Below are 14,808 nucleotides of genomic sequence, written 5' to 3' on the forward strand. Positions count from 1 at the left end.
AAAGATGATAGACCAAGATAGCAAAGGCACAAAAATCGTGTTTAATCACATCTTAATTTCTTCAGTTTTCCAGTCAGGGAAGCATACTCCCTGCAGTTTAATCTTCCTGGGAGCTCTAATTCGCTTCCTAATTATAAAAAGCAAGGCACCTCTGCCAGACTTTTTTTCTGATAGCAGAACCTGTGGTTAGACATTAGCCTCATGAACAGTCTGTTTTTTCTAGTCTGCCAAGTACGTCCTAGTTAGTCTTGTCTTAATCTGTACCACTCTCTATTCTTTTCTGAGTATATAAGATTCATAAAACTTATATTATTGTAGATGATTCTTTTCTCGCTAGTACTTTGAATGAAATATACCTATTTAGTTTCAATACTCTTCTTCAGTAATCCTGACAATGCATCTTCCAAACAATAAGCCATATTACTGAGGTTTTCTCTTTTTCTTCCTGCTTTGTTGATAGCCCCATCCCATATTTGCCTGAAGCTCTAGACAGAGTCCTATCTTGCCTTGAACTTTATATGCTTGTAGAAAAGGCATGTTCTCTCTGTGAGCCTGGCAATATCATACTTTCTCCGAGCCTAAGGCTGAGTTCCTAGGGTCATACCAGGATTCAGAGCAGTGTGAATCTCAAAAATTTTGGTAGTGAATGTTCCCTGTCTCACTTTTTTAATCCTGCTTTTTTAAGGAGGTAACAGAAATTAGCTGAAAAGCTATAGCTTCTTCCCAGACTGGAAAGAAAATATAGTCTATATGATGTATAAAAGTTTTGTATGATCTCTAGTGTCATGAACACTTAGCATATGAGAAGTAGGGTTTTGACCATGGCTCCTGTTCAGTCCCAGTTCTTGCCAGTTCTTGCCACTGCAGGTTTTCTCAGGGGAAATTATTCCTTACCTGTGCTCCAGCAAGGCTGAGCCCTGTGTGGGATGTATTACAGTTTCAGTGATTTGTCAAGGAATCGTAAACAATACAGAACATTTTTTTTAATTATCTTCCACATCTTTTACATTTTTCTTTGAATTTTTGTGCTGCTTTCAATGTCAATACAGCAGTTAGCAAATTAGTTTGATCAAATTTAATATGCCTTTATATTCTTTTATGGTTTTGACACAGATTATCCTTTGATGCATATTTTTAGTATTTACTCCCTACAACCTATTCTTCTTTTTTATCTTTCATGGAAGTCTTGATTTTGCTTGTTCTCCATCTGAATTTATTGACATTTTGTCCTTTCACTTTACTGCTAGGATGGAACACCTTGAGACACTTTCATGGGCCGTGTTGAGACAGTTCCATGGGACATTGCTGCTTTGATGAATGTCCTAAAATGTCTCCTACATGTCCTGTGCATGGAGACACTACAGGATTTTTACTTTGATTATTGTCTGTCATGCCAGCCCTGTTAAAAACCCTTGTTTCTACTGGTAATCAGACCTCAAGTCCTGGAGGGAGAAACTATTTCAGAGACTTGATGGGAAATAAAACAGATTATGGAGACTGTGAGAATTAATTCTAAGATTATGCTGTGAAAGAACTCTGAGAGAAGGCAAAATCATTTCAGTGCAGCTGGGCTGCACATTCTTCTCTAGTCACATGCATTAGAATTTATTACTCATCCCAGGATGAAGATTTTTATTCAGAGTAACTTTTCTGTCTCAGGAAACAAAAAATGATTGCACACTCTCCAAAAGAAGAAAGTATCTGGAAGATGTAGCTCAGGACTTCTCGTTTGTCTCTCAGGAATTGTGTAACATGTTGCTGCCGTCTGAAGAGTAGCTAGTTTGTCAACCCTTTTGTTTTTCAGTTCAAAACGTCTAATTCTTTCAGTTTATTTTCTTTTAAGATTAAAGAAGAAACAAGGGAAAACAAAAAAGTACCAAGATAAAGGCAGGTATGATTGAGCTTCCCAAATCAGTACCTGAACTACTGGATTTGGGGAAGAATAGATGTAAGAAAATAGACGAATAAAGTTGTAAAAGGGGTCGGTCACAGGTAAATAGGTTACTGGTGAGTATGCTTGGCTGGCTATGCCTTGTGCCTGCTTAGATCAGTGTATCCATGTCTTACTAAATTCCATTTCTAAGTATTTCCCTGAGGGAGGGACTGTAAATTCTGTGTGCATGTGTTTTGTGTATGGAGTTCTAAGTGCTAGGAACTGGACTTAGACCACAGGTACCAGCAACTGGAGAGACAAGAGTGAGTGAACTTAAGTGCCAGAAACTGGAGCAGGGCCACAGGTAAGAGTGGCCATGTGTTCATTATGCCAGCAGCTGGGGCAAGGGAGGGTGTGTGAGTGTGTGTGATTGCTAGTGAACATGAAGCCAGACTAGCTGCCAAGTAAGTGAAGTCACCTGGGTTCCAGGTGTGTATGTCTCTTATGGCAAGACCACTGGGAGGTGGCAACCAGAGGGAGCAGGGGAGTCCCAGACTGGAGAGGGGTGTGTGGTGAGTGAGCGTGTTTGCGCGTACCAGCAATTGGAGTGGGGCTGCAGGACTTGGGGGCTTATAGGTCCAGGTGCCGGCAAATGTGGTGACTGGGATCCAGGGCAGCTACTGGGCAGACTCAGTGCCTAAGGACAGCTATGGAAAGGATGAACATTGTACATATGTATACATATATTTCCCACTATTGAACCTTCATCCAGTTCAGACAGAGAGGGACACAAGATGAGGCCATTGGTGCTGTTTCTGTTTGTGTGAGTGGTGGGTGCATCTGTCTGCATTGATCTGTGTGGTCAGGTGTGTATATGTGTATATACGCATTGTATATATGGACGTCTACCAGAAATACATTCTGAGCCTTGCTACTGGCTGGGTCAAGAGGCATGGAGCTGTGGCAGTCTCCCCTCTGTCAGGGTACCGGATTCAGCCCAGCCTAACAGTGACCCTCAGGGAAAGCAGTGAGATCTCCTCCTTAAGGGAAAAAGAGACCATAGAAGAGATGTGACAATGAGGGAAGGGCTGAGGAACCCTGCCTACATGGAAAGAACCAAAGGAACAACAAAAGGCTTCCTGCTGAAGAGTGTTTAACAAAAGTTGGAAACAATAAGAACTGTCTTGGCAGAGGTTCGGGTTGGATTTGGAAACTAATGTTATGAAATAGAGCATCAAGCAAAGATTGGCTTTCCCGGACTGAATGACAGAGAAAAATGACCATTGGAACAAGGAAGGCACTGGCAGCCCATTTTCAGAGCTACATATAGGTTTAGTACTTAAAGCCAGGACTAGGACTGTGTCCAGGTCAATGGTGACTGTGTGCAGTTACCATCAGATGGCTCTTTAGCCTTACCGGATTTAAGGCATCGCAGGCCAGTTTCTTTCAGTAGCCTACACTGGTACAAAACGTTTCTCTAGTTTGCAGACAATTCTTAGAGAAATCCTTCCTCCTCAGGCTTGTCATCCCAGATACCTTGCCCAGTCAGACCTGTGCTGCTCCTTTCACACCTCTCATCCCCAACCAGTCCATTCTAATTCCATTTCTAATCCAGCTGTGTCTGCTTGCCTGGTGTAATTTCCCCTTCCTCATCCACTCTATTTCACTGTGCCAGCCTCACTGGCTGCCACCTCTAAACTCCTTCCCCAGCTTTTTCAGACCACCTGACTTTCCACCTCACCACCTTTACACTTTTTCCAGTCCCTATTTGGCCTCCCTTTTCTTTCCCAAACTCTCCGTCCCATATTCTCACAGCAAAGAGGCAGTTTCTAGGTTTGGAGATGTTAAAATTACCCAGTAGAGGCCAGGCTTGGGGTGCACAGACCCTTCAGGGGAGGTTTTTCTGGCTACCCTCTAGATCACATGCTGGATGAGGTGGATTAAATAAATACTTCAAAATCTGATGTCCCCCATCTGCTATGTCCTTGCAGGGCCCTTCCTTTCCTTTCTGGTCCAGCCATTCACTGAAGGTTCCTGGGACACAGTCTGTTTCCCACCTCAAAGGCTGAGGCTGTATATCCACTTCTGGCTCCATGTGAGATCATGAGTTTCCTACCCTTCTCCCCAGGACCATGGTCTCTCCTTACTTTGTTCCTGAGCTCAGGCACTCTGAAAGAAGGCATAACTTTCCTTCTTCCCCAAAAGAGAACTTAATAAAAACCAGAATAGCAGCAGGGTAAACAGAAATATGCAGCTAGCACTGCCCCTCCCCTCCCTTCCACCCCCCATCCTTCCTTTCTTAACCGATCTTCTTCCATGCTTTACACTGCTGTGAGGTCATGGGCCTTTCCCCCACCTCCTTGATATTGTTTTCCTTTCCCTACCAGCTAGTCTTTGTTACCTGCTAGATTCTGGTGGACCCAGTCGAACTGCTTCAGATGTCCCTGAGGAAGTGAAGGGGAAAGCTGATGCTCACTGGTCAGAGCTGTTGTCCCCCCGGCCTGGTTCTCTGTGCCTGTGGTTTCTGATCACTCTTTGACCCACCACCATAGCATTAATGACCACCATCAAAGCTGTCACAGTACCAGTGAAATTATAACTTCACTATTAACAGGAGCAGCTCCACTGCTGTAGGAAGCTCCTCCCTGGGGGCCTGCTCCCTCTCTTCTCTTTCTCAGTAAGAGGGCCAGGAGTAAAGAAAAGGAGGTACCTGGCTCAGAAGACTTCCTTGTGATAGTTGCACAGTTCCCTATCCCCTTGCCTGCTACCCCAGCAGCTCCAGGGCACTGCTCCCAGCACACACACCTAAACCAGCACTGGAGGGAAGGTTCAGGAAGGAGCTGAGGTAAGGCTGCAGGGAATCCCACTTGTGTATGGTGGTCATCAGTCCCCAGAGCAAATATCTGTAAGACTCTTTAAGCGAGACTTTTATTTGGGCTATTATCATCTGAAGAGGAGCGATAGGGCAGGAGGGTAGTGGCCAAGGAGCCAGGCAGTCATCAACATATCAGTAGGCTGCGATGGTTTCTTTGATTCAATCAACGCAATTGCAGACCAATGCAATTGGTGTAGACACTGGGATAACCTTTCAGACCACACCCAGTTACCCGTGACACGATTCCCTGGAGTTTTCCAATGCATACAGCTGGGCCACCTGGGTAACCCTGGAGAGAAAAATTTAGAAGCATAAGCTGATCTCACCACAAAGAATCCAGGGAATGCAAAGTGAAGTGCAGCAAGTCCTGATATGGGAGCACAGGAAGACAGCACCCCTTATCTGCTGACCTCCCCCACCCCCCAACAATTCACTGCCACTGCACTCAGTGTTCAGCAGATGTGGCTGGACCTGCCAGTTTGGCTAAAGTCCACCCTGTATCGAAAGCCTGCTGGAAGGATGCTGTGTCATAACAGAAAACCTGGAGATGAGGAGGCCTAAGCACTCTGCCAAGCTCTGGCATATACTGTGCACCCTGAGGCACCCAGGGCTCTGTGCAGACATCAATGCTTACCTGGCATGAGTCTTTCCCACCATCCAGGAATCCCACACAGATCATGTTGCTGGTGATCTGGCCTGGGTAAGCCTCTTGGCACCTTTGCATGCTCAGAACTGGACCTCTCAGTCGTCAGAGAGCCTTAGGGAAATTGGCTGCTGGGACAGCAGTGAAAATTAGGTTTCATCTTGGGACTCAGCACCGTCAGTGAACAGAAGGACCTGTAGACCTATATGCAAGAGCCATTCAGCAAAGCAGGGCTACCCTTGACCCTTGACCTGCATGAGCAAATGAGAAGGGCACTGTTGATTGAGGCACGCTGGCAGGACAGTTTGGCACAAAGGCACAAAATAGTTTGGGGAACTTGCAGGCAGAACACGGAAAGGCTGCAAAGCAGGAGTGAAATGATGCACATGGAACTCATGAACCTGGCGGTAGAGCAGGAGAAGTGTGACCAGGTACATGCCACATGCACTGATACTCACAGTGACTGCTTGGTGTGTTTCCTCATCTTGAAGAAGACCCTCGGGACCCTCCTTGGCACAGGAGCTGGGCAGAGCTGTGGGTTGAATGTCAGCACTGTGGACCATGGTGGTTGCCAGCTTGATCAACATAATGTCATTATCAAGGCTTCTTGAATCATATCTAGGATGGTGAATGATTAATGTGGCATTCCTGACTAGTTCACTGTCTTCCCTCACATCAGTGTTGTACTCTCCCATCCTCACTTGTATATGGCTGCAAAACTACCAGCAGAGAAGAGCAGCAGTTAACCATGGGTAGAACAACTTGGTGCCACATGGGGACTGGCAGACACTTGGAATAGAGTAAGGGAGTGTTGCCCTAATCAAAGGTGTATGTGCCACGGAGCTCTAGGAGCTTTACGATTTCATGAAAGGCAAAGTCTGGAGAGCCTTGCTAGTTGGGCATCCTGTTCAGTGCCATCCAGCTGGCAACTGTGCCAATGGTGCGAGCATAGATGGATCACTTCAGACTCCTAGAGCAATGCTTAGGGAAGGAAGACTATGTTTCCTATTGCAGAGGAGCATGATCCTTGATCTGTGCTCTCTCTGCGGAGGTATGCCCCTAAATTCAGGACAATAAAGATCCATGGAGAAACTTTGAAGGAATGAAAAGGCACAAAATAGTAATGGTAAGCCACATGGACATGCAAATGTGCACAGAAAGACATCTTAGGTTGTACAGAAAAGGATGCCAGGAGTGCAGGAATATTGGAAAGATCATGTAACGCAGTGAGACAGAGGGTAGCGTTTCTCCTTTGGTTTCAGATATACCATGCATTGCCACCTTGGATTCTCTTCTTTTGCTAGGCACCATATTCCAAACCTGGTGGCTTTGCAAGATTTGACTAGAATCCAGATACACAACCCAATCCATACTTACAATTTCTAGCAGTGAGCAGCTGGCAGGACCCACTGGTTGTTGATGAGTGAACCGCCACAAAAGTGATACCCAACATTCAAGGACACTGGCAGGGAACTGAATGCTCTGGGCAATTGTAGCCTCCCACAATCTTGTCATCGTCAGCATCCCCAGGAAAAGCAACTGAGAGAAAGAGGAATGAGTTTCACAGCACCATGTCTGAATCCATTCTCTTAAAGTGCAGCAGCAGCCAATGAGCTACAGAGGAATTAGCAAGAGCCAAAAGAGTTTGAAACTTCAGAAGGCTTCACAGCAATTCCTGAAATATCCTCTTGAGTTCTTTCTGTGCTGCTTTGAAACATGAGGCTTTGTCTTTACCACCCTGAGTCAGGAAGAGAATGAAAGAGCAGAAGCTGCCAAAGAACTTCACAAATGAAATATGTGCAGCCCTCACAGTGGCACCTTCACTTCCACGGCACCTTTGGAACAGGATGCAACAGCTGTGTCATGGTGGAAAGAACATGGTGCACATTTGCGTAGGTTGAGAAATGCAAAATGGCAAATGCAGTTGAGAGTGTCAGCAGAATTTTAATTGCTGGGGGGAAGCCGGGGGTGAGTGAGAGAGGAAGGAAGCCCTGGTAGTGAAGAAATCAGAGAGAACATCAGAGAGCACAAGTCTTATGAAGAGCGGCTGAGGGAACTGGGGTTGTTCAGCCTGGAGAAGAGGAGGCTGAGGGGAGACCTTATCGCTCTCTACAATTACCAGAAAGGGGGTTGCAGAGAGGTGGGTGTTGGCCTCTTCTCCCAAGTGATGAGTGACAGGACAAGAGGAAATAGCCTCAAGTTGCACCAGGGGAGCTTCAGACTGGATATTAGGAAAAATTCCTTTACTGAGAGAGTGGTGACACACTGGAATAAACTGCCCTGTGAAGTGGTGGAGTCACCCTCCCTGGAGGTATTAAAGGAACGTGTGGACGTGGCATTGTGGGACATGGCTTAATGGGAATGGTGGTGGTGTTTTTTGTTGATGGTTGGACTTGATGATCTTACAGGTCCTTTCCAACCTTAGTGATTCTGTGATTCTGTGAACATGAAGACTCTGCAGAGTTGGAGGCTGATGTTATACAAGAATGTAAGAAAGAACATGTAAGGTATCTCTTGAAACCACTGGAACAGTGGTCTCCAAACATTTTTGATCACGCAGCCCTATCAGTAAAATATTTTTGAGCGTGCATCCCCAGTATATGTATATTTAGTGACTGATAATTATGTACATATAATACTGAAGTTCTAATGTTTTCCTCCCATAGCCAGTGGATCGTCTTGCGCACCCCCAGGGATGCATGCACCCCACTTTGGAGACCACTGCACTGCAACATCGTAAGCCAGGAGCCTGTCTCTGACCATCAATTACAGATGCAAAGAGCAGAAGATGCAAAACCCTTCCGCAGACACTCTCCTGGCCCCCAGCAACCAGGGACTTGATGTCCCTAGGTCAGATGGGGTGTCTTACAACCAGCTGCTCCCACGCAGGAGAGGCTTGGGAAGAGAGAATCAATGGTCCCTCCACCACCAAGCTCTGTGAGATGTACAAGGACTAGCCTCAGAAACTCCTCTGCTCCTGGGAAGCTTTATGTCTGTCCGCCCACGGTCTCACCAGGTTTCCCTTTCCCAGGATCTTGCATCAGCCCGGACAAATGTATTTACTTTAGCTGAGTCCGATGATGATACAGCTGACTGAATTACTTGAACTAGGAACATGGATTTCTAGAGGTGCAAGCTGCTATTGCTTGTCCATTGATAATATCTAACACAGCTGCCCTCCATTCACCAGTCCTCCTCCTTCCTGTGCCCCTGGAGCCACCAGCATTCTGCTGCAGCATCACTGCATTGAATGAGAGACTTGTTTGCAGCTGGAGATGTGCCCCCTGGAGTGTATTTTTTGAAAAATCCTGGGAAAAAACCTTACAATGGGTCTGTGGAATGTTCAGCAGCATTGAGCAGAAGAGGGTATTTACATTTTGGGTAGGGATTCGTCATCTTAAAGAAAGGAAGGAGGGGCGGGAGGAGGTCTTCCAATTTCCACCTGGATACAAAGGAGTCTGTTCACCTTTCACAGCTCTCACTGAAAGGCATGAAGGGCTGTTCTGAAGCAGTCTGTCTGCTGGATGACCTCTGAGTTGTGCATCACTAACACCCCGTTTGCCTTCATTTCACATCAGTTTGCTCCATGAGCTGCCCTGCTGGCACGCACCCTGGAGTTCTGGGATTCACGGGAGACTCTAGAAGGGGCCCCTGAGAGGCAGATAGGAGGATGGGAGGGACTTGGGTGAGATATGTTCACTAGATGTCTGCCATCAAGGACTTAGGAACACAAGAACCACGGGAACTATGATCCAGGACTTTTGCTGTGCGCTCTGGCAGTAGCCTGGGAAGAGGTCAGTGATGTCCTCTTGTTGATTTAAGCAAGTAGCATAGAGAGTCTCAGAGAGAGACCTTTTTCTTCAAGGGGATTACCAGCCAGCCCTACATGATGCCTTTCCTGCTGTTAAAAATAACTGATCCGTTAAAGAACAGAGTAGACTAAATAAGTAACAAGGGAAAACAAAAAAACCCACCAAGATAAAGGCAGGTGTGGTTGAGCTTCCCAATTCAGACACTGAATTACTGGATTTTCCTGAAATTTGGGTGGATACTAAACCAAATATTAAACCCTGTGAAAAGAAGGAAAAGGAAGCTGTCCTTCATAGCCTAGGTGTTACCTGATAGGTTATTAGAGCTAGCTCTCGGGAAAAATTTTGTTTTAAAATATCTGATGACAGCCTGCCTCTATGCCAATGGCATGTTTTGGACAAAGAAATTATAAATCCACAGGGAGATCAAATTATACGCTATTGTAGATTAGGACTTGTTCTTGCTCTGCTTAGTTATGATGGGATTAGCTAGCTTGGGTAATTTTTGCCATGCTTAGTCCTGTTAGGGATCTTTCCCTTTTCCACAGGAAGCTCCTAATCCTTACTTGTTTCTCAGGATAAAACACGTTTGTAAGAAAACTGTGCACTGATACTAGTTTAAAGCCCAAGACAAGTCATGCAGCTCCTTGGAGGAGTCCCTGGCCTTGGACTTGTCCTTTACTATAAAGGAAAATATCCACCTGGACAGTGCCACGGTGTGTGCTGGTCCTCCAGGGCTCTCAAAAAACTGATCAAGAAATGGAGTAGAAAGATTATTCCTATTTAGTCTCCCATGCCATTTCAGCATCTCAAAGCGTATGACTTCTGTTTACAGTCGCTTGAGGTTATCCCATGTCTTTCAGGAGCTAACATGGTGAAGTTGGCAGCTGCTTGGAAAATGATTATTCACCAAACGCATTAAACTTTAGCAAATTCAGTGTCAGGACAGAAATTACCGTGCTTTCAGAGCAGGATTTCAGAAGATCTCTTTATTTGTGTTCACAGTATTTTTGTTCGTATACGTTACATCCATAAACATCAATGTTATACTGAAATTCTCCTGTGGCAAAAAAGAGTCTCTATAGAACATTCCAAAGCTAAATAAAAAACGTGGTTCGGTACCTAGGCCGATATTATCGTATAGATTAGGTGAGAGAAATGCTTTCAAAGAGATATGGTGCGCATTTCCACATTTGAACACTTTAACTTGGGAGGTGGTGGGGGGCACAGAATAGTTTTTTTGTACTCACTTATTGAAATTACTTTCGAATAATTTTATTTGGGAAAACACTTGTGTTCTGCGTGATAAAAACACACACACAACTCAAGAAAAAAATTTTGCTAAAATAAACTTAACAAACTTAACACTGAAAGGTTTTGGTTTCGGTATTTTTTCAAAATAAATGCATAGTATATATTACTGTACATTACCTACAATATTCAGCATCTGGTAAAAAATACGTGTTTTTAAGAATGACAGCGTCAGCGCAGAGGAATCTCAAAGGGGTTTGAGGGTTGTTCTCAACAGGTGCTGCGTGTAAGAACGAGACAGGCAAACAACTACACATCTTCCAAAGCCCAAATGTATTTTTAAATTGAAGGCCACCCTCTGAAATAATTTAAAATAGCTCTCTATCTTGGGAAAGGTTTATGATTAACTGATATGTTATTTTCTACCAGTGCCTGTTAATGCCCACATTTGGATCTTCAGATTTTCCACTGTGTACTTTTTGTCTGGAGAAAACCTTGGACTAGAGATAAGGCCATTCCAAAAAACGTATTTCTAGCAGCTCACGCTTCCAGTCCACCAGTCTGGGCTTGAGTCTGTGTCAAGATCATGAAACACATACTGTTTGTCGCCTTTATTGGTGTGGCTGGTGAGTATATTTTTTACTTCTGTTTTTGTAATTTATAAGGAAGCTCTTTTTCTGAGCAAATTTGCAAGGTATTCTGTCGTGGGAAAGTGAAGTCCAGTTTAAACTTGCAAAAGTTTTAAGGCAGAGCACTGCAACCTCCTTTGAGTGCTGCCTGTTCATAATTGTCTGGGTCACAAAATGAGGAATGAATGCCTTCATAGGGGTTCTTGACCCAGGAATACTGAAATGTGTCCATAGCTTCAAAAAAAAGGCTGTCTCTCTCCCAAGGACTATGAAGTATAAAGATAACACCTCTGGCCCAGGAAGTCCTAGAGCTGCTGTAAATTTTTGGATTATGGGCGAGTGCTTGCCCACCACTGCTGCTGTGAGTTTTTACAGAAGTAGAGCCTGCCAGTGAGGCTCAGATGTTGACATATGCCACTTCTTGTCTCCCAGTTGCCCTCCCCATCAATGCTGATGATGATGATGACAAGATCGTGGGAGGCTACACCTGTGCAGCGAACTCTGTCCCCTATCAGGTGTCCCTGAATTCTGGGTATCACTTCTGTGGAGGTTCCCTCATCAACAGCCAGTGGGTCCTGTCAGCTGCTCACTGCTACAAGTCGTGAGTAGAAAAAATACATTCTTCCATAACCTGCTTCTTTCTTCCAGTTCACTTCTAGCAGGAATTCTGAGCTGTGAGGTCCAAATATGTAAGTGACTCCGTTCTGACAGGGGACAACCAGGGAATGGGTGGCTCATCCAGGCAGCTGGGCTGAGGCATCATGAGGGGTTTTCAGCTTCTGCAAATGTTTCGGTGAATGCAGAGCACTTTCTGAAATGACAATGTGACAATGGGAGCGAGTAAGATCTCGGTGTGGGTCCCCAGGACTTATTGCAGGACAAGAAAGATAACCTGCATGAAAACAGCTACTACGATAGCGATGTTGAAGCGAGGGCATACGGTGATGGGGAGGCTCCTCATAACCTGTCGATAGCAGTAAAGCATATGCCATTCCTTCTCTTTTCCAGTCGCATCCAAGTGCAGCTCGGCAAACATAACCTGGCACTCGCAGAATCGACACAGCAGTTGATTAGTTCAGCTAAAGTCATCCGCCACCCTGGCTACAGCTCCGCAACACTGGACAATGACATTATGCTCATCAAGCTTGCCGTACCAGCCCAGCTCAACCGAGCTGTCCAAACCGTGCCTCTGCCTACCAGCTGTGTGACCACAGGCACCACATGCCTAATCTCTGGCTGGGGCGACACACTCAGCAGTGTCAGTGAGTACTCTGTGGGAATGTACAGCATCATGAGGGCTCGGGAGACACTGTAAGACCTCACAATTAACTCCAAACAGTACAGGATAAAGCGCAGAGAAGTGCTGTGGGATAGGCCTTTTTGAGTGATCGGTCCGTGTAGGACAGTAACCATTTAACTGCTTTAAAGGCAAGCCTTTATAAGGGCTTTCCTCTTGTTCTGTGTTACAAGCATGGAATCACTTAAGTCATCCATGTGCCATTCACCAGGATGTTCACACTGCCATAAATTTTGCAGCCTGGCGCTATCAGCTGTACAGTGCCAAGCACTAGCAATTTAGCTAATGTCAATAGAGTTGTCAGTTCTCTGAGGACACAATCAAAATCTGTGATTGTGGATCTGAACTTACTACAGGAGAGCTCCATTCTCTTACGCCAATGGTCAGAGGTGTGGATGGTGACTGGTGTCTAATCCACTGACAACTAAACCTGCACCAAGGGAGAGGCTACTTTTCCTGAGGCCCAGGTTTTCTCCAGCATATGTGCTGCAAGAGTAGCTCTTAGCTCCACACTTGCCAGTTGATGATTTTCTAGGTATCGGAAAAATGAACGTGACTGCACTATAGAAGGGTGGATCCATGAGTAGAATCTGTTCCATCTAAACAAAAGGAATCCATGCTGCGATCAATGTTCAGAGGAAAAATGACGACTGCTGAAACAGGATGTTCAGTGATTACTTTTCTGCTAAGAAAGATCTCCTCCGGGTTCTGAAATAAACTCAGAGATGTCATCAACCATCTCTCCCTATTTTCTTGTAGATCCGTATCCAGATACCTTGCAGTGCCTGAAGGCTCCTGTGCTCTCCTCAAGCGAATGCAGCAGAGCCTACCCTGGGCAAATTACCAAGAACATGATCTGTGTAGGATTCATGGAAGGAGGAAAGGACTCCTGCCAGGTAAAACATCTGCTTCTCCTTTCCCATGTGTTTCTCTCCTCCCTTTTGCCAGTAGAAGAGGCCAGCATGTTAGAGAATCTGCTGTACTCACTGCACTGGCATGTCTGAATGCTGTTTTTTTGAACAACAGCGGAGGCTTAGGGTGAAAGTGGCTTATTGAGTGAGGCTAGGTTTTTTTACCAGTTAGTCATTGTCCCTTTTCTGAGACAGCGAAGATCTCTGCCCTAAATCTCCACAAGCAGACCACGCCACCTCCTGCACCTTATGCTATTGAAAACGGAGGAGTGCTGCACCAGGGCATCAACAGTAATCACGGTGACTTTAGAGCTTAGGACACAAATGCCAGTTTTGGACTCACCGAAAATGAAATAGCCAGTGTGCCAATATCCAGGCAGTCTGGAAAATGAACACGCCTGACAATTGCTCCGCATTTTACATGTGCCTAGCTCCATGGAAATATTTGGCAGAACAATGTTTAAGACACACACATCCTAAGTGTCTGCCAAGGACTGCATCCATCAAAAATAGGCAGCTTACTCATCCTTAGCCATGGTGCCCTTGGAGCTACAGTAAGGCACAGTAGCATCAGGTATAGAGCGGTAATCAGAAATGACCTTTGTAGAACTTCCATATAGAAAAAGCCCAGTGGAGCTCCCTCGAATGTCACTGGTTTCTGGGATCTCTGGCTCGTCGTGTAGACCGATACCATTTGCTGAATATCCTTGTCCTTTATGTGCACAGGGGGATTCCGGCGGTCCAGTAGTCTGCAATGGGCAGCTCCAGGGCATTGTTTCCTGGGGTATCGGATGTGCGCGGAAAGGCTATCCCGGGGTTTACACTAAGGTTTGCAACTATGTCTCCTGGATCAAATCAACCATGTCTGCCAACTGAGACACTCTCGTTCTATGTGACCTGCTTTTTCTCCTCATCATTTTCTTCTGGTTTTGGACTCGACATACAAAAATTATCAAAAAATAAAGACTTTCAGGCACCCGTTCTTTGTGCAACGTTTCTCTGGGTACTTCCACAGGCTATGATACGGAGGACAGAGGCAGGGAATGCCACTCTGGGGAAAATATTTACTATTTTTAGTGCCTCTCAACTAGCAGGATCTTGGAACATTTCGCAGATGTGTCTTCAGGAGTCTTTCAGTCAGTTACAGGCAGCCATTTCTGGAGCAGAACATCTCTTCTGTTTATCAGCATGTACTCAGGTGCTACAAAACTGCCTAAAACAGCTGGGAGAGTGCACTGAATCACACCGGCAGCATACTCCCTACAGTATAAAATAGCAGGCAGCAACACAAACGCGCCCCATCGCCCCCACTCCCACCCCCAACAATATGATTGAATGTTCCCTAGTTCCCTAATTCCTAGCTTTCCCTGAAAGCTCTGCTTGGGGAAGGAAACAACCTCTTGCTCGGGTTTGTTCTCTTCACGTACCAGTGCCACTGGGGCTGCTGTCTATACCTTTTTGCTCTGTTAACTGGTCGTGCTGGGCTTGCTTAGTTTTCCTGGAACAGACAAAAGGACAGA

General features: G+C 45.5%; 2 protein-coding genes and 1 pseudogene across 2 annotated transcripts in view; 1 reads left to right on the top strand and 2 right to left on the bottom strand.

The window, feature by feature from the left end:
• LOC104255260 (T cell receptor beta constant 2) overlaps positions 1-14,808 on the bottom strand; it is a 45,110-nt gene that overhangs the window by 21,616 nt on the left and 8,686 nt on the right. The gene's annotated exons all lie outside the window — the stretch shown is intronic.
• On the bottom strand, positions 4,881-6,976 carry LOC104255262 (trypsin II-P29-like; annotated as a pseudogene).
• Positions 11,038-14,164, top strand: LOC104250370 (trypsin I-P1). The gene is made up of 5 exons (XM_059834567.1): positions 11,038-11,077; positions 11,513-11,681; positions 12,089-12,342; positions 13,137-13,273; positions 14,015-14,164. The coding sequence occupies exons 1-5, from the start codon at positions 11,038-11,040 to the stop codon at positions 14,162-14,164; spliced, it is 750 nt and encodes a 249-aa protein (XP_059690550.1).

The sequence above is a fragment of the Gavia stellata genome, chromosome 1 (genome assembly GCF_030936135.1).
Source record: "Gavia stellata isolate bGavSte3 chromosome 1, bGavSte3.hap2, whole genome shotgun sequence".
Classification (NCBI taxonomy): Eukaryota; Metazoa; Chordata; class Aves; order Gaviiformes; family Gaviidae; genus Gavia; species Gavia stellata.